Here is a 27645-nt window from a genome sequence, read left to right as displayed (position 1 = left end):
AAACTTCCATTCCAAATTGTTGTAACAAAAATGAGCCTCTTTCTGGTTTGTTTGTTTTTCCTGTGCACCTATTTTTATATAATACATTTGTAGTGGCACTCAAACAATTTTTCCAGCTGAATCTCTTAATTTCTCTCGCTTCCCACAAGCTGAGGATGTTTAATGCAGAAGTGGACTGCAGTGAGGTGTTAATATATATTGCACAATGATTGTGCAATTGGAAAAACGGCTTCAATATCGGTGATAAATTTTGTAATTTTGGGGCCACATACTCTTTCAGGTATAGAAAACGAGCAGTGATTTTGGGGTACAGGTGCACAAATCACAAGTTATCCTGATCAATAAGGCTACTTAAAAAAAAAACATGGGTTCATTTTCTAGGGATAGAATTAAAAGCAGAAAAGCTGTGCCAAACTTGTATAGAATCTTGGTTAGGTCATAGGAGCACTGTGAACAGTTTTAGTTTAAATTTATAAAAATGACCTGGAGGCACTGAATTTGTACAGTGATGCCAGAATTGAGAGGTTATACCTATCTGGAAAGATTGAGCCGGCTTGGACTCTTTCCCCAGAAATTGGAAAACTTGACTAATGACCAGAGAGAGATTTTCAGTGTTATCAAAGGATTTTATAGAGTAGGAATAGAACAGATGATTCCACTTGCAAGGAGTACCTGCACTAGGGATCTATATGTTATAAGGTAGTCACTAATAAATCCAATAGGGAATTCAGGAGAAGTTGTTCTCCCAGAGTTCGATGTTGTAACTCCCTACCATAAAATGTAGTTGAGGCGATTGGCATAGATGCAATGAAGAGGAAGTTTGGTAAACGCATGAGAGGCAAATGAGATGGATATGTTGATGGAGTTAGATGAAGAGGGTGGAAAGATGCTTGTGTAGAGCATAAAAACCAGCATGGACCTGTTGGATAGTATCTACAACAGAGGCAGGCAATTCTGCCCAAGTGCTGTGTACCTGAATTTCAGAAAATCTCAATTTGTCCAGGAGCATGTTTAGCTTATTGAATTCTTTTAAACTTTGAAGTGGACACATCAAGTTCCAAATCCATACTTCAGATTTAAATCAGCCAGGACTTCACACGGCTAAGGATAAGTAAGAAAGCATTGGGGAGGTGTGGGAGAGGGAGAAAAGATTTGTATGGAATGTTGTGTAATCAGTTACAGACTCTTTGATAAAATTATATAAATTGTAATATCTGCTTCAGTGGATTTGGATTAGTTTAATTGGAGATTTTGTTGCAGTTTAAATACATTGTATTATAAAGTAAAAATGATCACACTGTTCCACAAAGTTCCAGTGATTGTGCAGTGATCAGTGCGTTTGGTCTAAGCCAAATAAAATTGGGTATTCTTTTGAACTTTGCCACTCAGCATTCTAGGTCCTCAACCACCCCAGTTAATAATCAACATGTAATTGCCTCCCCAGATTTGGGCCAGGAAGACGAGTCTCCTATGCAGAGTTAGCTCAGGTATTTGCATAAGAGATTGAGTAACTGGAAACCTACGCAAAAGTCATAATTAGTAAGGGTCTGACACTTCATAAATTCGAAGGTACGGCCTTACCATTTACTTAGCAAGGACCTGTCAAGAGTTATAGGTGTTTACTTCAGCAGCTGTAAGCATAGAGACAAAAGATTCTTTTGAGGTTCAGGTTTAAAACAATGTTGGAGGCCTTACAAAAAGTTCCTTCTGGGGAGTAGAACTGAAACTTTGTCATATTTTAGAACTTCAGTGGAGACATTGGGTTGATGCAGATTGAACATTATAAATTTTTCAGCTGAGCACATTTTGAACAAGAGAATGTTGTGTTTAATACACTAGTGCTAAATAAACTTATCACAAGGTTTGTGCTTACTATGTCTACATGCCTTAGATGATTGAAGTCCAGCTGTCTAGAAATTAATCTTTCATTCACTTTTCATTGCAAAAGACAGTCTTTTTCTTTGTATCTCAAGTGATGCTATTTCTGGGCAGACAGTTTCTTTGGAGGTGAAGGTTCCTGTATGCAAGGACCCTTCATGACTGATTCACCTCCTCCATGGCTGTGAAGGTGAATCATTCTTGCGATAACCAAGAAACTGTTTGCCAGGTTACTGGTTGATTCACAAGATGATGTCACATAACTTCCTGGTTCCCTAGTGCCAGATTTGGGAGAACCCTGAAGGTCATCTGGGGAATCCATGAAAAGTAGAATTAGAAGTAAGCCATTTGGGTCATCAAGCCTATTCTGCCATTCAGTGAGATCGTGACTGATCTGATATGATAATCCTCAACTCCACTTTCCCACCTTATCCCCATAACCCTTGATTCCTTTACTGATTTTAAAAAATCTTCCCCTTCTCAGCCTTGAACATGCTTAATAATCAAATTTCTGCAGCCCTCTGCTATAAAATCCGTGACTTCCACTGATTCATTACCCTCTGACAGAAGAAGCCTGGGGAGCACTGACATACTGAGTGAGCTGAGTGTATAGGTCAGTAGATCCCTGAATGTGACAACACAGGTGGATAGGGTGGTCACGAAGGCATACAGCATGCTTGCCTTCCATTGGCTAGGGCATTGAGTATAAAAGTTGGCAAATTATATTACTGCTGTACAAAAATTAAGTTAGGCAGCATTTGGAATATTGTATGCAGTTCTGGTTGCCATACTACCAGAAAGATGTGGATGTTTTGGAAGTGGTACAAAGAAGGTTTACCAGTATGTTTTGGTCTGGAATGTTTTAGGTATGAGGAGAATTTTCATTGGAAAGGCAGAGGCTGAGGGGCAACCTGATAGAAGTCTACAAGATTGAGAGACATAGATAGGGTGGATAATCGGATACTTTTTCCCAGGTGGAAGGGTCAACCACAAGAGGGCAAAGATTAAGTAAGAGGTAGCAGATTTAGGGGAGACAGAGGAAAAGTTTTTTTTCGCACAGAGGGTGGTGGGTGCCTAGCGCGCACTATAGAACATAGAACATTACAGCGCAGAACAGGCCCTTCGGCCCACGATGTTGCGCCGACCAGTTAAAAAACAATGACCCACTAACCTAAACCAATCCCTTTTCATCCATAAACCTATCCACAGATCTCTTAAACACCCCCAAACTAGGCGCATTTACAACCGCAGCAGGCAGGGCATTCCAATCCCTCACCACCCTCTGGGTAAAGAACCTACCCCTGACATCTGTCCTATAACTACCCCCCCTTAATTTAAAGCCATGCCCCCTCGTGCTAGCTTTCTCCATCCGAGGAAAAAGGCTATCACTGTCCACCCTATCTAAACCTCTAATCATCTTATATGTTTCAATAAGATCCCCTCTTAGCCGCCTTCTTTTCAGCGAAAACAACCCCAAATCCCTCAGTCTCTCCTCATAGGACTTCCCCTCCATACCAGGCAACATCCTGGTAAACCTCCTCTGCACCCTCTCCAAAGCCTTCACATCCTTCCTGTAATGTGGGGACCAGAACTGCACACAGTACTCCAAGTGCGGCCGCACCAGAGTTGTGTACAATTGCAACATGACGCTGCAACTCCTAAATTACATAAGAACATAAGAAATAGAACAAAGAAGAACAAAGAACAACCCAGCACGGGAAACAGGCCCTTCGGCCCAACAAGCCCGCGCCGCCGCATCACCCTACACCTATTCTACCCTGCATGTCTACGTGTCTTGTGTTCTGTTTCTTGTGTTCTTGTGAATGGGACCCTACTCATTCAGGGAAGAAATAGTGTCAATTTGGTAAAAACCGATTAGCCTAAGAGCACATCTTTGGGGTGTGGGAGGAAACCGGAGCGCCCGGAGGAAACCCACGCAACCACAGGGAGAATGCGCAAACTCCCACAGACACACGCCCAAATCCATGTGTCTGCACAGCCAGCAGTGCTAGTCACTGAGCTGTTGCGGCAGGAGTAGGCCATCTAGCCCTTCGAGCCTGCCCCGCCATTCAATAAGATCATGGCTGATCTGTCACTGCTCAGTTCCACTTTCCCGCTTTCTCCCCATAACCCTTAATCCCCTCTCTTATCAAAAACCCATCAACCCGCGTCTTAAAAATATTTAGCGACGCAGCCTCCACCACTTCAACGGGCAGAGAATTCCAGAGATTCACCACCCTTTAAGTGAAGAAGTTCCTCCTCAATTCCGTTCTAAACCGCCCCCCCTTTTATCTTGAGGCTGTGCCCCCTAGTCCTACTGTCTTTTTTGAGCGGGAAGAGTCTTTCCACCTCTATCCTATCCATCCCATTCATCATCTTATACGTCTCAATGAGATCTCCCCTCATTCTTCTAAACTCTAACGAGTACAAGCCCAGTTTATTCAGCCTCTCCTCATAGCTCAACCCCCTCAACTCCGGTATCAGCCTAGTAAACCTCCTCTGCACTCCCTCCAAGGCCAAAATATCCTTGCGTAAGTACAGTGCCCAAAACTGCACACAGTACTCCAGCTGCGGCCTCACCAATGCCCTATACAGCTGCAGCAAGACCTCCCTACTTTTATATTCAATCCCCCTTGCTATGAAGGCCAGCATCCCATTCGCCTTCCTGACCACCTGCTGTACCTGCAAGCTGGGTTTTTGCGACTCATGCACAAGGACCCCGAGGTCCCTCTGCACCGTCGCCTGCTGCAGTTTTTCGCCCCGTAAGTAATAGTCCTTCCTACCATTCTTCCTACCAAAGTGGACCACCTCACACTTGCCAACATTAAATTCCATTTGCCATTTCCTGGCCCATTCGCCCAGCCTATCTAGATCCTTCTGCAGACTCTCCACACCCTCCGCACAATTTGCCGTTCCCCCAATCTTGGTGTCATCAGCAAATTTTGACACCCTACACTCGGTTCCCTCCTCCAGATCATCTATATAAATGGTAAAAAGCTGAGGCCCCAGCACCGACCCCTGGGGCACTCCACTAGTCACCATCCGCCAATCCGAATAGCACCCGTTGACCCCCACTCTCTGCCTCCTATTTGACAACCAATCCTCTATCCACGCTAACACCCTACCCCCAACTCCATGTCCCTCGACCTTCTGCAGTAACCTCTTGTGAGGTACTTTGTCAAACGCCTTCTGAAAATCTAGAAAGACCACATCCACCGGCTCTCCTCTATCCACCGCCCTAGACACATCCTCATTGAACTCCAGTAAATTTGTCAGACACGACTTCCCTTTAAATCCCCCTACCAATAAACGCCAAGACACCGTATGCCTTCTTAACAACCCTATCTACTTGATTCCCAACTTTCAGGGATCTATGTACACATACACCTAGATCCCTCTGTTCATCCACACTATTCAAAGTCCTCCCATTAGCCCTATACTCAACACATCTGTTATTCCTACCAAAGTGAATTACCTCACACTTCTCCGCATTAAACTCCATCCGCCACCTCTCGGCCCAGCTCTGCAACCTGTCCAAGTCTTCCTGCAAACTATGACACCCTTCCTCACAATCTACCACACCTCCGACTTTGGTGTCATCAGCAAATTTACTAATCCACCCAACTATACCCTCATCCAGATCATTAATAAAAATTACAAACAGCAGTGGCCCCAAAACAGATCCCTGGGGCACACCACTCGTAACTGAACTCCATGACGAATATTTACCATCAACCACCACCCTCTGTCTCCTATCTGCTAGCCAATTCCTGATCCAATTTCCTAGATTACCCTCAATCCCATACATCTGCATTTTCTGCAGAAGCCTACCATGGTGAACCTTATCAAACGCCTTACTAAAATCCATATATACCACGTCAACTGCCTTACCCCCATCCACCTCTTTGGTCACCTTCTCAAAAAACTCAATAAGGTTAGTAAGGCACGACCTACCCGCTACAAAACCATGCTGACTATCTCCAATCAATTCATTACTCTCCAAATAACTATAAATCCTATCCCTAATAATTTTTTCTAAAACCTTGCCCACAACAGAAGTGAGACTCACCGGTCTATAATTCCCGGGGAAGTCTCTGTTCCCCTTAAACAATGGGACAACATTCGTTAACCTCCAATCTTCCGGTACTATACCAGAGGCCAACGACGACCTGAAGGTCAGAGCCAGAGGCTCTGCAATCACTTCTCTAGCCTCCCAGAGAATCCTAGGGTAAATCCCATCCGGCCCAGGGGACTTATCTATTTTCAAACCCTCAAGAATATCCAGCACATCCTCCTTATCAACTGTAATACTGTCTATTCTACTCCCCTGCAACCCAGTGTCCTCCTCAACTATATTCTTGTCCCCCTGCGTGAACGCCGAAGAGAAATATTGGTTCAATGCCTCTCCAATCTCTTCCGGTTCCACACATAAATTCCCACTGCTGTCTATAACTGGCCCTAATCTTGCCCTAACCAACCTTCTGTTCTTGACATACCTATAGAACGCCTTAGGATTCTCCTTAATCCTATCAGCCAAAGTCTTCTCATGTCCTCTTTTAGCCCTTCTTAACTCACTCTTCAAATCCCTCCTAGCCAATCTAAAGTTTTCTAGTGCACTACCCGAGCCCTCAAGTCTCATCCGAACATAAGCCTCCTTTTTCTTTTTAACCAACGAATCAACTTTTTTAGTGCACCACGGTTCCCTAGCCCTACCAATTCCTCCTTGCCTGACAGGGACATACCTATCACGGACTCGCAGTAGCTGCTCCTTGAAAAAACTCCACATTTCGGACGTTCCCAGTCCCTGTAATCTCCTAGTCCAACCTATGCTTCCTAATTCTCTCCTAATAGCCTCATAATTACCCTTCCCCCAGCTAAAACTACTGGCCCGAGGTTCATGCCTATCCCTTTCCATCACTAAGGTGAACGTAACCGAATTGTGGTCACTATCACCAAAATGCACACCAACTTCCAAGTCTAGCGCCTGGTCTGGTCTATCATTAGAGGTGGTGGAAGGAGGCACGTTAGCAATATCCGAGGTGTATCTTGATAGACACATGAATTGGAGACGAACAGAGAGATAGAAACTGTGCATTAACACAGATTTGATGGGCCAAAGGGCTTGTGCCTGTGTTGTATTGTTCTTTGTTCTCTGTTCTTTGTCCTGTCTTAAATGGTGGTCCTTTACTCTGAGATGGTTTTCTGGTCCTCTGGTCTCCCACAAGGAGAAGAAACCTCCACATCTACTTAAGCCCCTGACAATTCTTTATGCCTCAATAAGGTCGCTTCTTATTCACCTAAACTCCAGTGCCCAACCTCTCCTCATAAGAAAATCCCCTAAAACCTTATCAAGGAAGTTCCTTGATAAGGATTTATGCAGCAATTGATCACAATTACTAAATTCCCCAGGGCAATTGCTCAGCGCTGGGAACCATCTGACAAAACAATTTAAATCACTAACTTTGGATGCTTCAGTCACCGAAGCAATGTGGATGGCAATGCCTCAGGTTACATATTGGTTTGTTACAGTACAGAATAAAATAAGATATTTGTAAGTATTAGCAACCAGCAAAAAAAAAAATGCTGGAAGTAATCCTGCGAGTAGTAGAAATTAGTTAATTAACCTGTATGACCATCAAAACAAATGGAACTTGTAAAATAAATGTTTTTCATAATTCCTCTTAGAAAACGTGAACGTTCACGGGAGCGAGATCACAGTAGATCGAGAGAGAAAAGCAGACGCCACAAAGAGCGCTCACGAAGCCGTGATCGGCATGATGACTATTACCGTGAAAGAAGTAGAGAGCGGGAAAGGCATCGTGATCGTGAACGAGACAGAGACAGGGAGCGAGACAGAGAACGAGAGTATCGTCATCGCTAAATAGGTGGGTTGCTCTGTTCATTTTAGAACTAAAGTGATTTATTTTTATTCTTCCTATTTCACAAACAGATTTGATAATTCTTCAATTTTACGCAGTAACATTCGACTGAGACCTTATGTTAAGTTGCACAGAAGCTGTTTTAACACATTTCTCAAATAACATTCTTAATTTTGGTAAGTATTACACCATTGAAATTGGTGTCTAATTTATGATTACATTTGAGTTACTTTACTCTTGAATTCACAGATTAAAGCTTTACTTTTCATGTAAGAATCTTTTTAAAAAGCTTTTTTTCCCCACAATTTCTGTTCCAATTTAGATTTTTGTTTGGTGCTACATGTTGTGTTTAAGTAATAATAGTTGCCACAGATTTGAGATTCTGGGTGCCTCTCGCTACATAGTTCCTCTTAAAATGGTATTTTTAAAATATGTATCCATTCTTTGTTTCCCATCATCCTCACCTCTGCCATTCCAAGTAAACTGCCTTCAGCACAAGGTGTTGCAGACCACATTTTTAATTGTGAACAGGTTCAAAGCTAAGCCTATTAATACAAGAATGCTGACTTGCAAGCCGCCTCCTTTTCCATATTGTGGGGAAGGTTTGCATCCAGATTTTCCAAGTTCCATTTCTTGCCAAATTTATGTAAGGGAGATTCCCCTGCATGTTGTAAGAATGATTGATTAAAGTAAAAGTGATTCTGTGATATCAACTGGCCAGTTTACCAGATGTATAATTTGGGCTGTAAAAAGATAGAGGAGTACTAAGTTTTGGGTAAATGCACAAGTAATGTTGTCACTAATGTTTGGAGATTTGAATATGTATTAAATTTAAATTTCTTTTCTTTGACTGTGGCCTTCCAACTAGGGAGATGGGGCTCTGACTCATTATTTTCAAATTCTTAGAAACAGATTTCGCAGCAATCTAATATTCAGAAGCTTAAACCTTTTCTAAAATGGCAATATTGAGAGATGCTCTGTATAGTTGGTTGGTGTTTAATAATCCAAAAATAGGCCATTGGGAGGATGTGAAGCAAAGTTGAAATTCCTCACAGGAAAGAAGGAGTGCAAGAGGCCATGCGACCCTCCTGAACAAAAGTCACAAATGGCATATCCATTTAAGGTCTTTTAACAAACAACCTGTTGATCCCTCTGGCAATTGATGGTGCCTGAGAAAGGAGAAACCCATTTGCAGGATTTGTAGGTTTTATGACACATCTCTGAAAAGAGCAACTTGATGTGTCCTGCACTAAGAGTGGCAGTAATTATTTTACCAAAAAGAAACTTTCAGGTAAAGCTCTTTTTGCCTCCTCCTCCTCTCCTCTTCCCTCCCCCACCCCACCCCATTAATGTTTTATTATCTGACTGTTTACATTTGCTCTGGATTGATGGTAAACATTCCATTTAAAGCTTTTCGTTCTTTTGCACCTGGTTGAGTAAATAGGCTTTACAAATGAGGACAGTCCTGCACAATTACCTTGGAATAGTTTTCAAAATGGAGCACTTGCAATTTCCTAATCAGTTTTGCATCTTTATGTTTCATGTTTTGCTTTGATTTATTTATTCAGCAAGCTGCAGCTTTTATGCCTTAAGTTACTTTCATTTATAGTCAAGTTGGCCCGTAATGTAAAGGCAAAGGGAGCATTGTAATGATATGAAGAATAATGGTATAAAGAAAGTAATGATGAGTATTGATACAAAAATAGAGATTCAGGTAATGTTTTTGTGATGTGGTCTTCAAATATCACGTGCAGAAAAATTGTAAAATAGCAAATTGGTTGACAGTTTACATTTTATTTCCCACAGGTAAATAGGTTAATATAAGGGAATGTTTTAACTTTTGCTCTTTTGTTGAAGCTTATTGTAAATTTAGCTTCAAAATTAAATGCACTTTCTTACCTTTTTGACTTGCACTTTTTAAAGCAGTGTCTGAGCTCTGCTAGCCATTTGATAACTGCTCAGCACACTTTTGAGAAGTTTACAAAATCCAGTCATCAGTGTTATTGAGAAGTATTGTAATTTTTATGCTATTGCAATTTAAATAGATACAATTGGTAAAAAGAATTGTTCATGGATTTTTTTACTGTGCAGTTTTTAACTTGGTGGGTATAGTTTGACGATCAGCATGGACAAGCTGGGTCAAATGGCTCCCTTCTGTGTTGTATCATTCCTATGGTTCTATAATCCCATGGATGGTTTAAGGCCTGCTATGATTGTTTTTTTAGTGAGATCTTTAAAAAGACAAAGGCTGGTGAAAGTTCATTTTATGCACAGTTTGTATGTAAAGTCCTGGTTTTTTCCCTTCACTTTAAATTTTATAAATTTGAGTGTGTTCACCCTAATCGTTTTTCTCCATGATGTGGGGAAATGTTTGTATTATAGTTTCAAGGAATTGTGAATGTCTTTTTGGTATGCTAAATGTAATTTATTTTATGAAATCTATGCACCACACTGATTTGGTCATTTCCAAAGTAATCCGCTCAAGTTGGTTTGTGAAGTAGGCAACACACGTTTTGAATCTTTTTAATGTATTGCAACCAATGTTCATGGAAGTAATAAATACTCAGTTAGTCATAAAGACATTGCTGAATATCAACACAAATCCTCAGTTACTATTTTTACACCAGAATTGAATGACATACTGTTTAATATTAAGAACATTTTTGATTTAAGGATTCTGATGTGGGGCATTTCAGGAATGTAGGTTATAAATTGTATTGCTTAAGTCTACTTGCCTTGGTTGGATGAAGTTAATAGTGCTGTTGTGCTGCATACTTTTCATTAAATTTATATTTTACTTGTTCCCATTTTCACACACGTAGCTATATTAATTGTAGCCATGGAGTATCCTGTCTTAAACTCCACAGTCAGGAGAATAGGTAGAAGCCAGTGCTGTATATGAAATTGAGAAAGAATTGAATCAAAAACTTGACATATTTTCATTCTGCTATATTTGGCTGTTGACTATTGTTGTCCACTATTCCTTAAAATTATTGGGCAGTTATCCCCCCCCTTGCTCTTCCATTCCATCTTTAATTGAAGACCTGTCTCTCTCGAGTCAGTTTGTTAACAGGTTTCAGAGTTTCAAGTTTACTGTAGCTTGCCAAAGATTAATTGGTTTAGTCTGATATTTGTGTATGTTTGACTTTGAAGGAGTTTAAAAAAAGCACTTGACAGTGCAATTCCTTAATTGCCACTCTAAGAATGTTTATGTCGCTACAGACAGTGTTAAACGAATGAAATATGCATCAGTGATACAATGCTACTTTAAAGCCATGGTACCAGAAAGCACAAGCCTATTCACAGAACTGGGCACTAGATCAGGTGTATGTTCAATTTTAATTGTAGTTATTACTAAAGTTCTTAATGCATAGTCTACAAGTAAATGGAGCTTAGTACCAGGGTTAGCTGCATTTTATTTTCTGCTTTTACTATACTATCCTGTAAATTTCTACAGTACAAATTCATGTAACTGAATTGCACAGTACATCCTATGAGCTATCTTCAGAATTAATCTATGAAAGCCATGTGAAGTGTCAAATTACGCAAATAGAGCGGTAAGAATTCTGCCCAATATGACCTATCTGGTAACTTAAATTCACAAGTGATGAATTGAGTCAATTGACAGAGAGCAAATGAGGTTCCTTGTCAGGTGGGGAATTAATTTTTTAATGCATTGTATAGAAAAATGAATAAAATGTTCATTGAACATATGCATTTGAAGCTATACAATATTCTCCAAGAACTTCTCATTTGGTAGTAACTTTTAAATTCTGTATTTTGTTGTAAGTTGTAACTAACATTTTAAATAAATTTTAATCTAGGATTTAAATTTCACCCAATCTCATGAATAGCTTGCACATGCAAGTCTTTTCAAAAACTTTCAAGGCAGTACGCACACATTTGGTTCTGATAAATTTCTATGGTGATCAGCACCTATAACTGATATTGAATGTAAAGTTTTGTTTGCCTTGTATGAAAGGTTGAATTGGATGTTCTGTATATCTTTCCCTGCAATCTATGTATATTCATGTAAAATGTGCTCTCAAATTAAAAGCAACCAAATTGGACTTTTTATAGGTTACCAATACCACTCTACCTTTTGCTTCTCTTAAATTTTCCCTTGAATTTCCGATGGAAAAAATAAAGAAATTGCTGTTGCCTGGCAATAAACTGTTGGCTGTGCCTGGTAGCTAGCAAAAGTCTTTATTTAATAAAAGCATTTAATCTTCAATAATTTCAAAATTCATTTTCTTCAGACTTTGAATTGTTTTAGCTACTTAAAAACGTACTCCAGCCCCCAATTTAAAATCAATCTTGTGTTGCACCTTTCACTATTTACTTGTGTCAACATTTTCTGCAGACTTTGGAAACCTGTCTGGTCTGTGTTATTTTTGTTTTGTAAATTGGTAGAAACATAGTGCTTATTGTGTCATTTCACAGTTGCAGAAAATTTCTATTTCATCTTTATAAGCCAATTAGGGATATAATGCCTTAAAACAGTGAAATAAATTTTGTTAATGGTTGTTTTGTATACAAAAATTAGGCCACAATTTGCATGAGGAATTACCCACCGTAATCAAAACTAGAGGCTTGTACAAAATACTCTTATTGTAAAATTTTTTTACGTTGTGTAAACATTGTAAAATGCTGGTTTTGTTACCTGTATAAATACATTTAAAATGACCTGTCACATGGGTGTGAAAAATTGCTTTGTAATATAATTCGAATGTGATCTCTACAAGTTAAAATTCATTAATTATCCCTCTTATTTCAACCCTAAATATCAAATCACTTGTGTTCTGTGCCATTTCTCATTGTGTTTTTATTATTAGTTGATTTCCTAATTATATCTGTGGATTATGAATGTTTGATAATCCTTAAAGTGACATATGGTTAGATTTATTTCAGTTTTTGGTGGAATAGAAATTGTGTGCATTTTTTTTGTGATCCATATTTGGATTCCGCTTAAAATCTACTTTTAAATTGCTTAATAATTGAACTCTGTATTTCCCAATTCTGTTTCCTTGGATAAATTGCCCAGAAAGAGCGCAAAAAGAGGCTGTGTTTTACTAAACAAACAATATATTCTACTTAATTCTTTACAAGACTCAACAAATCTTCAGGTGTTTAATATTTCTACAAAACAGTAATAGTGTAGAAAGTATTCAAAGATGTTGATGCCTGAATGAATGTACTATGATATCTTTTTCAAGCATTTTATAATTCCCATGTGCTTTAAAGGTTTGTACTTTGCAGAATTTTTGTTGTAAAAGCTGGACAGCTGATTATTTCTATTTTTTGGTTTCAAGGTTTTTTGAGGTATTTTATATTGATATAACCTATATAATCACCATGAGACATTATTTCCCATCTGGAGATCCTGGGACATGGACTTGCCATAATTTGCTTATGAGCATTTAATAAAGTTTATGGAAGTGATTTTACATGTTGGCTTATTCATTTAATTGAAGTTTTCTTTCAACATGTTGCACCACAAACTGTCTCCAAGGACTTATTGCTCCAGCATGCATTAAAATTACAATCAAAAGTCATGTTTCTTTGCGTTGTGGTAGAGATAAAATCTTTTATCTAAAATAAGTTTGTAACTTTTACAATAATCCTATCTCACACATTTACGCCCACCTTTTGTCATTGCATGGGCTTGCTAAATCAGTTGGATATAATTTGCCACATGCCAAGTCATTAAACACTAGCTTTTTGTTAAAGCAGGATAAGTTGACTAAAAATTTAGTGCTGTAATTTTATTGCATTCAAAAGGGAGGCTATTCTGAATGTGCATATGATATATAGATGAACCCATATTTATGTCTTTATCCTCCCATACTTTCAAAATTGCTGGCCAGAGGCACCATAAGAGAAGAGCTTTTTAATAATTGTTTTTCCACTAAGTTGACCCAGTGCTCATGTCAGTGGAAATGAATTACACAACTAACTGTTGTCTGTTAGAGGAATGCCTAATTCACTGATACTGGAAGAAGACATTTTTTATAAATAGAATCATATTGACCTTTTTTGTATTGTAACCGTACAGCTTATTATGTCCATTCTGGCTCTCTCAGAGCTGTTCTAGTAGCCCCACTCACTACCTTTTCCCTGTAGGCCTCCAGATATTTCCTCCTCAGGGGAATTATCCATTTCTCTTTTGAAAGTCACAGTTGAATCTGCCTCCACTGTACTTGGGCAGTTCCATTCATCTTAAATCAGTGTCTTCTGGTTCTCGATGCTTCGGTTATTGGGAACAGTTTTTCTCTACTTTGTCTAGACCATTTATGTTTTTGAACATTATCAAATAACATCTCAGCCTTCTCTAAAGAGGAAAGCTTTTGTTGCTAAGTCTCCAGGATCAAATCAGATGCAGCTTGGGATGCTGAGAGAAGTAGGGATTGAATTTGCGACAGCATTGGCCATATTCTTCTAAGCCTTAGGTGCAGGTGTGTGCCAGAGAAGTGAGGAATTGTAAATGAAACTCCCATGCTCAAAATTGGATGTATGGGTAAATTTAGCAACTACAAGCCAGTGAGTTTAATTTCAGTATCTTAGTGGTGGGAAAGCTTTTAGAAATGATATTCCAGGTTGAAGACAGTTGGTTGATTAAGCGAAACCACAGATGTGTTGAGGACAAATTATGTTTAAATTGCTTGACTTGTTTTTAGGTAGCAGATGATTCACGAGGGTAAATAGGATTGATGTGGTGTACATGGACTTCAAAAAGGCAATTAGTAAAAGTACCACATTACCAGCTTGTCAGCAACGTGGGATAAAGGGGACAGCGATATCGTGGATACAAAGTTGGCTTAGTGACAGGAAATGGAGAGTAATATTGAAGTTTTATTTTGGATGGGACGAAGGTGTATATAATGCAGTTTTCCAAAAGCAGGGCCTAGTGGTATTATCACTGGACTATTAATCCAGAAACTCAGCTAATGTTCTGGGGACCTGTGTTCATATCCTACCATAGCACATGGTGGAACATGAAATCATTGTCAAATGTTGGAAAAACACATTTGGTTCACTAATGTCCTTTTGGGGAAGGAAATCCGCGACCCTTATTTGGTCTGGCCAGTGTATGATTCCAGAGCCACAGCAATGTGGGGGTCTCAACAGCCCTCAAGCAACTAGGGATATGCAATAAATGCTGGCCTGTCAACAACATCCGTGTTCCATGAATGAAACAAAAATAAGTATTCGGGCTGCTGCTTTTCTTGATCTATATTGATGATCTGACCTGGATTTGGGTGCGCAGGGTGTAATTTCAAAATTTGCAGATGAGAAAAATAGTGTTTAGAAAAGGTAAACTTTGAGCATCACTAGAAAGTGGGACAAATGAACATCGGTCTTTTGCCTCTTGCAACACATCTGGTTCTTTTGTAAAATTCTTGGTGCAGGTCTTGATATTCAGACTTGAAAAGCATAAAGATCTTTAAGTGGGGGAGGGTTCGAGATGTATTCTTGCTGATCTTCAAGTGACTTTTCTTGATGTCAAGATGTATTCTGATCTTTACATTTTTAAACAATATTCATTATTATTCATCAATGCAAAATGCTCTTCCCAAGTTGAGAAACCTTTTCCAAATCTGGGGTGTGACCTTGAATTAATTAGTAGTGGGGAAGAGCGAAGTTGTCATCATAAATGGAATAATTTTCTCTGTATCATTGTTATCAGTATATGAATCTCCACATTGTGCAAGTAATTTCAGTTTAGTATCGGAATGCTATTGAAAACATTACTGTCAGAAAGTTATGAATCCCATTCTTTCCGTAACATGCATCTCAGCAGCATCCTCACGAATGAAAGTCTTGTACAAGACTGTTAGTTTCAAAATTCTCTGTAGAGATGAGATCAAAAAATTTATAAGGGGAGGATTCATAGAATCCCTACAGTGCAGACGAAGGCTGTTCAGCCCATCGAGTCCACACTGACTCCAACAGACTATCTTGCCTGGGCCCTATCTCCATAATCCCAAATATTTAGTCTGCTAATTCCCCTAACCTACACACCTTGTGACATTAAAGGGGAATTTAGCATAGCTAATACACCTAACCTACCCATCTTTGGAGTGTGGAAGGAAACCGAAGCACCCAGAGGAAACCCATGCAGACAGTGGGAGAATGTGCAAACTCCACATAGACAGTCACCCAAGGCCAGAATTAAGCTGGCACTGTGAGGTAGCAATGCTAACCACTGTTCTGCCCCAAAATTGGGCAAGACTTTACACCACTATTATTTTGCAGCTAAACTTCTTTGTGAAATTTCACTGCAGTTGACTTTGAATAGAACAAAACTTTCGAGGTCAAGTTCATAATTAGGCTTACATTAACATTGCAATGATGTTGCTGTGAAAACCCTCTAGTTTCCACACCCCATTTGTTCAGGTACACAGAGGTAGGCCAGTGCTCCTGACCAGCATGTCTTTTGGACTGTGGGAGGAAGCCCATGCAGATATGGGGCGAACGTGCAGATACAGCATAGACAGTGACCCAAGCCAGGAATCAAACCCAGGTTCCTGGTGCTGTGAGGAAGCAGCGCTAACCACTGTGCCAGGTTGATCACTATTTTAATATGCTTTGTCTTTGAAAGATCAAGCACTTGGAAAAACATAAGTATTTGGGATTGGCAAATATTGGACTGATGTGCTGAAGATTAATTTTTTCATTTTAAATTCAGTAGAACCCCAAAGAAGTGGAAATCTTAGTAATTGCATTGTATACACCCGTTCAAAAAGTACTTCTTGACTGTTTATCTACATCAGTTTCAGTCTTTTCTCTAGTGGACGTTATAACTTCCCATTCATGACTACAGCGTGGAGTTTGTGGATTTTTATCTTTAATTTCCTGTAGCCCAACTGCTGTGACTAATGGTCTAATTTCAGTTATCGTTATTTGTATATTCAAACATCAGAAGCTGTTTTTGAGATATTGTTGAGCACAGTTTAGCCAGAGTAAACTTAATTCCTTTGCAGGAATTAGTTAATAATTGCTGTCATAGTGGATGAGACAACCTAATGCCTGATAAAATGTCCAAACACCATATTTTCAAATGCACATTCTTGCCTCTATTAATGTTCAATAGCACTCTGCTGCACATCGTCTAAATACATAAAATAATTGAAGATGCGGAGGAAATGTGCTGAATCTATAAATGCCAGGGTTTCAAGCTAATTTTAGCCATTCCAATAGATCAGAGTTGATTATTTTTCTGTATTGTTGCACTAAATTATTTGTGAGATGAATGTTTGCTAAATTGTAAACCTAACAATAGTATGCATCGTCTATTTAATGATTGGGTAATCCTTTGAAAAATTGAACAAGATCTGCACTAAGGTATTCATTTTCTGTATCAACATTTTCTAGTGTGCCTCAAGTAATTTTTTGTAACAACCCATTTATAATTGTCATGTATTGTAATACCAGTTTAGTGAACATTAATCCCTCTATTCACATCCTATTCATGTATTTGTCAAGACACCCTTAAAAGCCATTGCCATATCAGCTTCCACTACCTCCCCTGGCAACGAGTTCTAGGCACCCGCTACTCCATGTAGAAAAAAAAAATAATCTGCCACATACATCTCCTTTAAACCTTGCCCCTAGCACCTTAAACCTGTGCCCCCTTGTAATTGACTGGGGAAAAAGCTTCTGACTATTCATTCTGTCCATGCCCTTCGTAATCTTGTAGACTTGTATCGGGTTTCCCCTCAACCTCCATTGCTCCAGTGAGAACAAACCAAGTTTCTCCAACTTCTCCTTATAGCTAATGCCTTCCTTACCAGACAACATCCTGGTAAATCTTTTCTGTACCCTTTCCAAAGCCTCTGTGTCCTCCTGGTAGTGTGGCGACAAGAATTGAACACTATATTCTAAGTGCGGCCTAACTAAGCTTCTATAAAGCTGCAACATGACTTGCCAGTTTTTAAACTCAATACTCCAGCTGGTGAAGGCAAGCATGCCACATATTCTCTTGACTACCTTCTCCACCTCCATTGCCACGCTCAGTGACCTGTATACCTGTACACCCAGATCCCTTTGCCTATCACTACTCTTAAGGGTTCTGCCATTTACTGTATATTTCCTGTCAGTATTGGACCTTCCAAAATGCATTGCCTCACATTTGTTCAGATTAAACTCCATCTGCCATCTCTCTACCCAAGTCTCCGACTGATATCCTGCTGTATCCTCTGATGGTCTTCGTCGCTATTCACAAATCCACAACCTTCGTGTCGTCCGCAAACTTACTAGTCAATCCAGTTACGTTTTCCTCCAAATCATCAGCAAAGGCCCTAGTGCTGATCCCTGAGGAACACCACTTGTCATGATGTGGAGATGTTGGCGTTGGACTGGGGTAAACACAGGAAGAAGTCTCAATACCAGGTTAAAGTCCAACAGGTTTATTTGGTAGTAAATGCTACTAGCTTTTGGAGCGCTGCTCCTTTGCAAACTCGCCACTCACCTGACGAAGGAGCAGCGCTCTGAAAGCTAGTGGCGTTTGCTACCAAATAAACCTGTTGGACTTTAACCTGATGTTGTGCGACTTACTGTGAGCACCAGTTGTCACAGCCCTCACTTCAGAAATGCACCCTTCCACTGCTACGCTCTGTCTTCTTTGACCGAGCCAGTTTTGTGTCTATCTTGCCAGCTCACCTGTGATCCCATGCAACTTCACCTTCTGCACCAGCCTGCCATGAGGGGCCTAGTCAAAGACCTAACTGAAGTCCATGTAGACAGCATCCACTGCCCAAACCATATCAATCATCTTTGTCACTTCCTCAAAACTCGATCAAGTTCGTGAGACACAAAAGAACATAAGAAATAGGAGCAGGAGTAGGCCATCCAGCCCTTCGAGCCTGCCCTGCCATTCAATAAGATCATGGCTGATCTGTCGTGGCTCAGTTCCACATTCCCGCCCTCTCCCCATAACCCTTAATCCCCTCTCTTATCAAAAACCCATCAACCCGCGTCTTAAAAATATTTAGCGAGGCAGCCTCCACCACTTCAACGGGCAGAGAATTCCAGAGATTCACCACCCTTTGAGTGAAGAAGTTCCTCCTCAACTCCATTCTAAACCACCCCCCCTTTATCTTGAGGCTGTGCCCCCTAGACCTACTATCCTTCCTGAGTGGGAAGAGTCTCTCCACCTCTATCCTATCCATCCCATTCATCATCTTATACGTCTCAATGAGATCTCCCCTCATTCTTCTAAACTCTAACGAGTACAAGCCTAGTTTATTCAGCCTCTCCTCATAGCTCAACCCCCTCAACTCCGGCATCAGCCTAGTAAACCTCCTCTGCACTCCCTCCAAGGCCAAAATATCCTTGCGTAAGTACGGCGCCCAAAACTGCACACAGTACTCCAGCTGCGGCCTCACCAATGCCCTATACAGCCGCAGCAAGACAAAACCGTGTTGCCTTTTAGTAATATGTCCACTTGGAAGTAAGTTAATGTTTATTCCCACTAATAAATCCAACCTTTTAACAGTTAGATAGCCAAGTCACTTTGAGCAGCTTTTAGTCATCTAACCTAGAGGCAACTTTCCTATTGCTCACGCGTAGACAGATAAATAATCTATTAACATAAATGATGAGATGTGAATAGCATTCACTGAAGATGCAGAAATAAGTTGACTTGGTAGAAAGACAAAAGCATATTGGATTTATTGAAACGGCTGTTAAATTTGAATCATTAGGAACTCAAAAACTTCCTATAACTTCTGATCAGTTTTCTAAACATTTTTACAGTAGTTTTGTTGGTAACTTGGGCACAGCACTGGATGAACAACTATTCTGTGTATTGGATTAGTTGTTATCCATTTTAGATGTGTGCTTTGCTTAATTGCTTGCTGCTGAGGCAGGCAGATAGGAGGGTTCTCAACCGTACTTCGGCTTAAGATCAGCCCTTATAGTCTGCAGGCTATTGGTCAACTGCGAGGGTAGAGTATGTACCGTTAAACGTGAATGCTGTCCTCAATATTAACATACCACTTAAAATCTACATCGTTTAAAATATTAAGTGAGTTAACACATTGTAGTAACTTATTTTTAGATTGGTCATTAAATTTCATTGCTGCTTAATACCTTTAGATTGGTGACACTGGTTTAAGTGGTAAATAAATGCTTGCACTTTGTGCATCCAAGGATTCGCAGTTCTTGAGGTATTTCCTCTATACAAATATCAATTGGTCACTGGATTCTGATGTAATTGTGTGACCAAAATACGCTTCAGGAGAATTTTAATTCGTTCCAATAGTGGTGTTAATTGTCTATCCTTAAATCCAATAATGTTTTAATGTAGGTTTGAGAGTAGCCTTAAATTGTGAAGGAACACAATGGTGTGCTTTCCAAATTTAATCCATGTTGGTTCAATTTGGGCTATCTTTATGGTGAGGTGGTGAACATTTGATTATGACATGGCTGAGGGGAAATGCTGTCTCATGGAGATTATTTGACATTTAGGCTCAGTTTTATTGAGTGTAAAAGTTCTTTTATTTCTCCCCCCCCCCCCCCCCACCTCCTCCTCCAACATCATCTGGTTCAAATGATTACGTATAATTTAATGTGGTATTGCAACATTTCTAGATGACTGCAAAACTGGATTGATTCTCTTGATAAAATTTTACTTTGTATGACTTTGCTATTTAATAGGCTGTGCTGTTTATAGTTCAACTAAGCATTAAAATATACATAAACAGCTACTGTTCAGAAGCAGTGTAAAAGTTGCAGCTTCTTCAGGCACAAGAGATTTTATTAAAAGACCTAGTCTGATGCAATTAATGCAGTCTTTGGATAACAAGGGAGGGAAATTGTGCACAATAACTTCAATTAAGCAATGGATGCGTTGGTAGCTAGGTTCCAAGAGCAAAAAAAATCTTAGTTTATTTAGTCCTGCTATTGAGTAATGTAATTAAGTCAAAAAGACTTTAGTTCAGTTGACTAGTTATGGAATTACAGGACGTGGGGAAACGTGGGCTGTTGCAAAATTTTGTAAAATTGTTTTAATGTTTTTATTTGGAATGAGATAATCTAAATGCAATTTAAATATAAGATAATGTTAAGAGTTTTAGCCCAAAGCATTGTATATCTGCATGTTTGGTTATTATGCAAGAATGCAATCCATGTGTGTTTCTGTAAGGTGCAATATATTAACAGTTTTCCAGCAAATATCATTTATCAATTTAATGAAAATGTTTCATGTTTGAAAGGGAGTATTTCCAAACACACTAGCCCAGTTGAGACCTTTGACCTGTAATTCAAGTATCCCCTAGGTTTTAAGTTGATTTTCTTTTCCTTAAATCTGCAGTTGTATGACTTACATTTCCTCTCCTTACCTGCCTCTCTGTTTAGTTTTCAAGAATTTAAATATTAGGTGCAAACTTTCACAGAACGCTAAAAGGGCAGAATGTTTTAATACAGACAGACATTTTAGCTGCCAAGTAATGCATTATGACTGGGCACTTCATAAAATGTGATTTGTTAGCTCAGTAACTGTTCTGAAATAAAGCATTTAAAACTCCAAAGCCAAATACATTTTGGCACTAGTGGACAAATTGTTGCCACTATTTTACTGAGTCAGCTGGTGAAAGGTCACAACTGGGCTCAGTTTTCACACTTGAAATGTTTTCTAATGAATCTCGTGGTAGCTCAAGTCTTTTTTAAATGGTTTCCTTCTAAATGTGATTGAAAAGTATCTATGACATGTTAATCAATTAATTTACTGATGTGTAGCATAATATTGGTCTGGAAAATGTATATTCTGGGATTTTTTCGAATGTGTGGAAAAAGATTTGGCAAAGCTTGCAACTGCTGAAAGTGAGTTTGAATTGATTCAGTTGCTTTTGATCTGTAGTTTTTCAGTAATGGGGAAAGATGTTCAAGACACCAATATTAATACACAAATGCATGATTTATAATATGTACTCAGTAAATTCAGTGTGATGGTGTAAAGTATGTACAAACGTAGTCAGGGAAGAACAAAATCTACATCATGAATTTTGACACATTACAGCTGTCTGAAGAGAAACGTCTCCAGATAAAAGAAACAACAAAGGCTCTTCACAGAAAAGACTGCCCTTTATCCATCTGTTGGAATTTCATGGTTGAACAGGAATTCTCAGGCTACGTGGTTAAACGGAGCAACAGTAACGAATAAAGCAAATCCACTGTAATGGTAACTGATTGCTCTACATTTTTTTTATGTTGCTTGATTAACCATTTTATTTGGACACAACCTGTGTGACTTAAAAGTTACTAAAAGCTTTGGCAACTCTTCGTATTCTAAGCGTTAGAAGTACATGACATGTAAAATTAAAAGTCGTTAGCTTCACTGTTTTTATAGTTCTTTCATCTTGTTACCAAAATTGTTACAAAAATGTTAATGTTCAAATAATGACTGTAAACAGCTAAGTTTCAGTTTATCAAAATAGATGTACTATTAGTGTTGTAATAAACTGTTAAATGGAGCCTACAGTTGTGTAGATTATGCAAGTTCTCAGATTCAGTTTCTTGATGTTGAATTCCTTTTTGAAGGCTGTATGTTGTGGTATTTTAATTTGATAAATTCCAACATGTGTAATTTGCCTCAGTTGGTTTGAAGCTTGTGTTAGTCAAACTCCCGTTGTAGTTTTAATACAGAAGTATAATGATAAAATCCAGATGTGGCTGATTGAGGACATTTAACACGCTCACTTCGCGTTTTCGTTTATAAAAGATCAGTAATATAATGTGTGACAAACACTATTTGTGTAGAAGAAAGTATTTTTCCTGTTTTGTATGTCAGCATAGTGTATTGGGCATGAAATTCCGATTTTAGTGAAGGACTTTTTCATGTCCTGTGTTTAATTGTTTTTATCTGCCTCTGCTACCTCAATTGGGAAGAGGAATGGTTTACTTCAAAAATGTACAGCAGTTGCATTTGTATTTTAATGTAGACTATTTGGGACTACCAAATACAGTTTTTAACTGAACACAGTACAGACAGACAATCTGAATATAGAAGTAGAAGCCCATGTTCTAAGTTTTTGTTATGGTAATTGAAACTGAAAGCTCTGTATCTGTTTTCATTTTGTCTTGAGTTTGAATTTGAAAACCACCAAAACCTCTACACACTGCTTTTTACTTTGTGAATAGATTTCTAGCCTTCAGTAGAAAATGCAGTTAATGTCAAGTACTTTTCTGTAGCCTTAGTTTCTGAAAATTAGCACAAAAGGTGTCTAAAAGCATGTATGGTCAAAAGGGCAGTCCGTGTAGATTAATTTTTGATGGTTTTAATGTTCTTGTACAAATCGAGAACAAATCAAGGATAGCACAGTTTCAACTGTCTGTATATTAGCACTATTTTTGCACTGAAAAGTCTTAAATGTTAAATGTGTGAAACTCAACCACTGGCCAAATACAAAAATGTCTAAGCTTTTTGAAGAAAGAATGCTTTTGGGTTAGGGTGTGATCAGTCTAATGCACAACTGTCAGTTGCAAAATGTCCTGAGTTTCTAAAGTGTAATAAAACAAATCTCCGGTTCAATGGGTGACTGGTTGCACTAGTAGTAGTAGTTGACTCCCATTTAGAAGTCCTTTTTTGACTCTTGTGTTCATTGAACTTGGGACTCAGCTATTTTCATGGGAATTATTTCCTCAGTCCCTCATAGCTAGATGGCGGGGTGTTGGAGTCATTTGCTATGGCAATATTTTTACATGCATGTTGCATTCTGGGGTGGTGGTAAAGGCTCCAACTTCCTTTCCAACATGTCGCTGACCGGGAATTTCTCCAACGCTTACTGCCTGCCGTTGGCATGTGTTGGAAGGACAATCAAACAATTTTTTTGATCATCAGTCACAGGGTGGGACTTGAACCCAGAACTTTTGAGTCCAAGGCAGAGACACTGCCCACTTCACCACAACCTCCCTCAGCTAGATAAGTCTCTTTTAATGATCAGTGATTTGACTGGGAGATTCAATCCCTAAAGTTTGCTTCCTTTTGGCTAATTTGACGCATTACTGACAGCATACGTGGGAGAGTTTGTTCAGACCATTTGTAACACAAATTTCGAGCACTAGCAGTGGGGCACTTAAATTCAGCTTCTGTTTGACAGAGTAAATATGTTTTTCTAAAAAAAAATGTTGACTGGTCATACTTTCTATTCTCAGACTTGACAATTTTTTAGTATCCAAGGCAGTTCTGGTTCCTCACTACACCACACTATACTACACAGCATCATTGCAAGTTGTTTCCTTCCCCTAACAATTCAGACAATCAATGTTACATGTTTTTTGGCGGGCCGTGGTGGTGGGCTTGACAGCGGGGGTACCATTCATGTAATTCTTTAGCCCATGTAACAGATGGTTCACTGTTTCACCTCATGTACAAAATTGTGTTTTTACTCGTCAGTAGTCGCTTCAAAAAAAGACCGTCTACCATAACTTTGTTATTCTAAAAGTGACAATTTTTTGGTTTTGCATTATATTTTTTCTGGAAAGCCTTTGATCTGAACTAGTAATTGAAAAGTGTACTGCCAGGAATTGTAAATGGATCATATTTGCATGAAATTACTTCACTAATTATAAAAGAAGCAGTCAATTGAATTGTTATGGATCGGACATTGTCATTTTTTGAAATGATGAATTTTGCTTTAATAGTCGTGAACGTTAACCTTTCTGACATTTGCAAGCTATGTTCACCAAGAAACCAGACAGCACAAATAAGGTTTTCCAGTACAGGTATGAGATTTTAAATTAAATAATATTGGAAATTTACCCAAAAAATTCTTAAAACATGGGTGTTCAAAACAAGACTCAGGTAAGTAAAATCGTTTTTTAAAATTAAATTTGGATATTTTGCTTATCTGCTTTTACATCATTGACTAAGCACTTTTGTTACACATTTTTAAACAGTTTTTTTAAATAAAAGGTTTTATATAAAATTCAAGTGTTTTTATTTATGGTATGCAGTATATATAAATGAATCAAAGGTTAGTCTGTAGTTTTGTTTTACTGGCCCAGATCTTTATGGCATTTCTAGTGGGAAAACCTTTGCCCTCATTACAACTATAAAACTGACAGCTGCTTATCCACACATGCGGTTAAACGTGGAAATTCAGAAATTACTGCCAGTGACTTCCTTGCTCCTCCATGGTTAGAAGTCCCTACAGATGGGAAACTCAAATTGCTCAAATTTCCACTTCTACACAACTGCTCTTGCTGTGAACCTGTTGAAAAAAGTTATACTATGTTGAACGAAATGTGACTGGGTTTTTACAGCCTTCCAAGTTCACAGTTACTGCAGAACAACCTCACTAATCCTGAAAGTCATGTTTGTGGAATGTCATTTAGATTTTTTTTCAATCTGATATTTCGGTTACCTTAATCCAATGTGCATGTCCCAAGCTTTTTTCTATATAAAACTTACAAAATATGTAGAATTACTGGCAGTTCTACTTTCTTTTGACTGAGAATGTGATTGACTGTTTGTTTTGCTTGATTGCATTAGTGCTAGATGCTGTGGCAATCCTTGATGCCAAAATTAAAAATATCACTGGGAAAATGAAATCCATGCCAGAGAGATTAAAGACCATTAAAGACCACCTCTCTTTGGAAATCACTGCCATTAACTGAGCTACTTAGAGTCAAGCACTGAAATTTGGTTCAGTATGTTTCGAATGTGTACCCCAAACTCATAACATCCAATGTGCCAATATGGCCAACACTGACATAGCAAAGGAAGTTCCCTTGAGCACCAACAATGATAACATGAACTGCCAGTTCTGTAGACACCTATGATGATCTCATTGGACTCTACAGTCATGAGAGGTGTCAAGAAACAGAGGTGATTTTAAGTGATCCATAATTGTATTGTTAAACAAGGCGTAGGTTTACGTGCGTTTAGCTTAATATCTTTGTGTAATAAATCTACTCTTGTTAGATTCATGTAAAAACAAATGCATTTGCATATTTGGAGGACTTTTGATTTCAGTTCAAACTGCGACTGTACTGAGAGAGCTTATGACAGGAAAAGTGAACAAAGCTTGGGGAAAGAATGTAACATTGTTTAGCAACCAGGGTCCACTTTAGGAGAACAGACCTTATGATTGTGTTTTAGCTCAATTCATAGGTGGATGTAGGAAGCTAGAGAAAAAACAGCTCTTAGCTCTGCCAGTAATAGAAACAGGACAAGGGAGCTGCAAAAAGGCCATGATCTCAAAAAGCACATAATAAACAAAAGAACAGCTAGTTATGGAGACTAAAGAATGAAAAGAGAGATTCTAGGCAGTTTGAAGTCAAAGGAACAAACAAAAATTGGAATTGGAATGGAGTACTGTCCATGGAAGTTGAAGACAAAACTGAAAAGTGAAGCAATTGGTTAAATTGGCCAGTGAGAAACCAAAGATCCCTGAAATGATTCTAAGGTTTGTGATATTTTACTCTGAAATAATAGTTGAAGCAATTAATGGCTGGACCTCTGAGAGTTTGTGTTTACAGGCAGCACAGTGGTTAGCACTGATGCCTCATATGCCAGCGCCAGGGGCCCAGGTACAATTCTGGCTTTGGTGACTGTGGAGTTTGCATGTTCTCTCTGTGTCTGCATGGGTTCCTTCTGGGTGCTCCGATCTCCTCCCAAACTCCAAAGATGTGTGTTAGGTTGATTGGCAATGCTAAAGTGTCCCTTAAAGTCCCAATATGTGTGGGCTATGGGGCTTAGCAGGATAAATATGTGGGATTGTGGGGATAGGCCCTGGGTGGGATTGTTGTCAGAGTTGGTGCAAGCTCGATGGGCCAAATGGCCTCCTTCTGCACTGTAGGAATTCTATTCTATGAGATTGTTAGATCCTTGTGGGCTGCTTTCTTCAAGGTCTGTGGCAAGCAGCACCACCTGGCTGCTGATTGCAAAATCTGGGTAATTGGATGCCTCTTTCTGCTAGTGTCAAATGATAAAACTCAGTCCTTAAATTGAACTTCATATGGTAGAGTTCTTCTAGGTAACAGATTTGCACTGCTGAAGATCTCAAATTCCAGTTGTGCAGGTGTAGTTGGCCTTCATGTCACAGATCCCATTTTTTGAAAGTTCAACTTAGATTCCACAGAGCGTGTCAAAAGGCATAGTCTCCACGTTCTCTGCTCCCATTAACATTTGTCATGTGCACAGAATCTTTTCATCTCTGAAAAGTGATGGGCTGTAGTGTGAACTTCAGATGGGGTGTTTTCATGTCGCTTATTTGAATCCTTGAGAGGCACATTTTGTCACAAGTGTCACACATGAAGCTTCCACATGTTATAAGTTGCTTTCAGGCATGGCGCCGGTTGCCAAGCCGCAACATTGTGATACATACTTTATAGGAGTTGTCGCCATTCTGGTAACGGCTCATGACTCCCATGGGTGCAAATCTATATTTGGGCCTGTGCGTCCCAATTTTTTCCTGGTGTAATCCCATTTTAATACCTCAGCTACATCTATTCCTAGAGTGAAAATTGGGTAGGGTTAGAAGGTAATTAGTAGAGTTGATGAGGGGGAGCCAGTGGTTGTGGTTGACTTGGACTCTTGGAAGGCTTTCGACAAGGTCCCACGTATGGATTAATGTGTAAAATTTAAGAGCACTAAGTTGGGGGTAGTATATTGAGATGAGTAGAAAACCAGTTGGCAGACAGAAACAGGTTTTTTTTCCCCAAATGGCAGGCTGTGTCTAGGAGGGATCAGTGCTAGGACCCCGGCCATTCACAATATAAATGATTTAGATGAGGGAACGAAATGCAATATCTCCAAATTTGCAGATGACAGAGCTGGGGAGGAGGATGGAGAGGTGCCTCAGTATGATTTGGAAAAGTTGAGTAAGTTTGCCGTGAATGGCAGATGCAGTATAATGTGGATAAGTGTGAGGTTATCCATTTT

General features: G+C 39.1%; 1 protein-coding gene across 2 annotated transcripts in view; it reads left to right on the top strand.

The window, feature by feature from the left end:
• The window catches only part of cpsf6 (cleavage and polyadenylation specific factor 6), a 43469-nt gene extending 21218 nt beyond the window's left edge, over positions 1-22251 (top strand). For both annotated transcript variants that reach the window (XM_080191229.1, XM_080191230.1), the window contains 2 exons: positions 7564-7763; positions 21778-22251. In XM_080191229.1, the coding sequence (XP_080047355.1) occupies positions 7564-7759 (196 nt within the window). In that variant the 3' untranslated portion in view covers positions 7760-7763; positions 21778-22251. The remainder of the gene's footprint in view (positions 1-7563; positions 7764-21777) is intronic.
• The last annotated feature ends 5394 nt before the right edge of the window (positions 22252-27645 follow it).

The sequence above is a fragment of the Carcharhinus amblyrhynchos genome, chromosome 6 (genome assembly GCF_965287045.1).
Source record: "Carcharhinus amblyrhynchos chromosome 6, sCarAmb.v2.hapA, whole genome shotgun sequence".
Lineage (NCBI taxonomy): Eukaryota > Metazoa > Chordata > Chondrichthyes > Carcharhiniformes > Carcharhinidae > Carcharhinus > Carcharhinus amblyrhynchos.
This window is presented reverse-complemented; position numbering and strand designations above follow the sequence as displayed.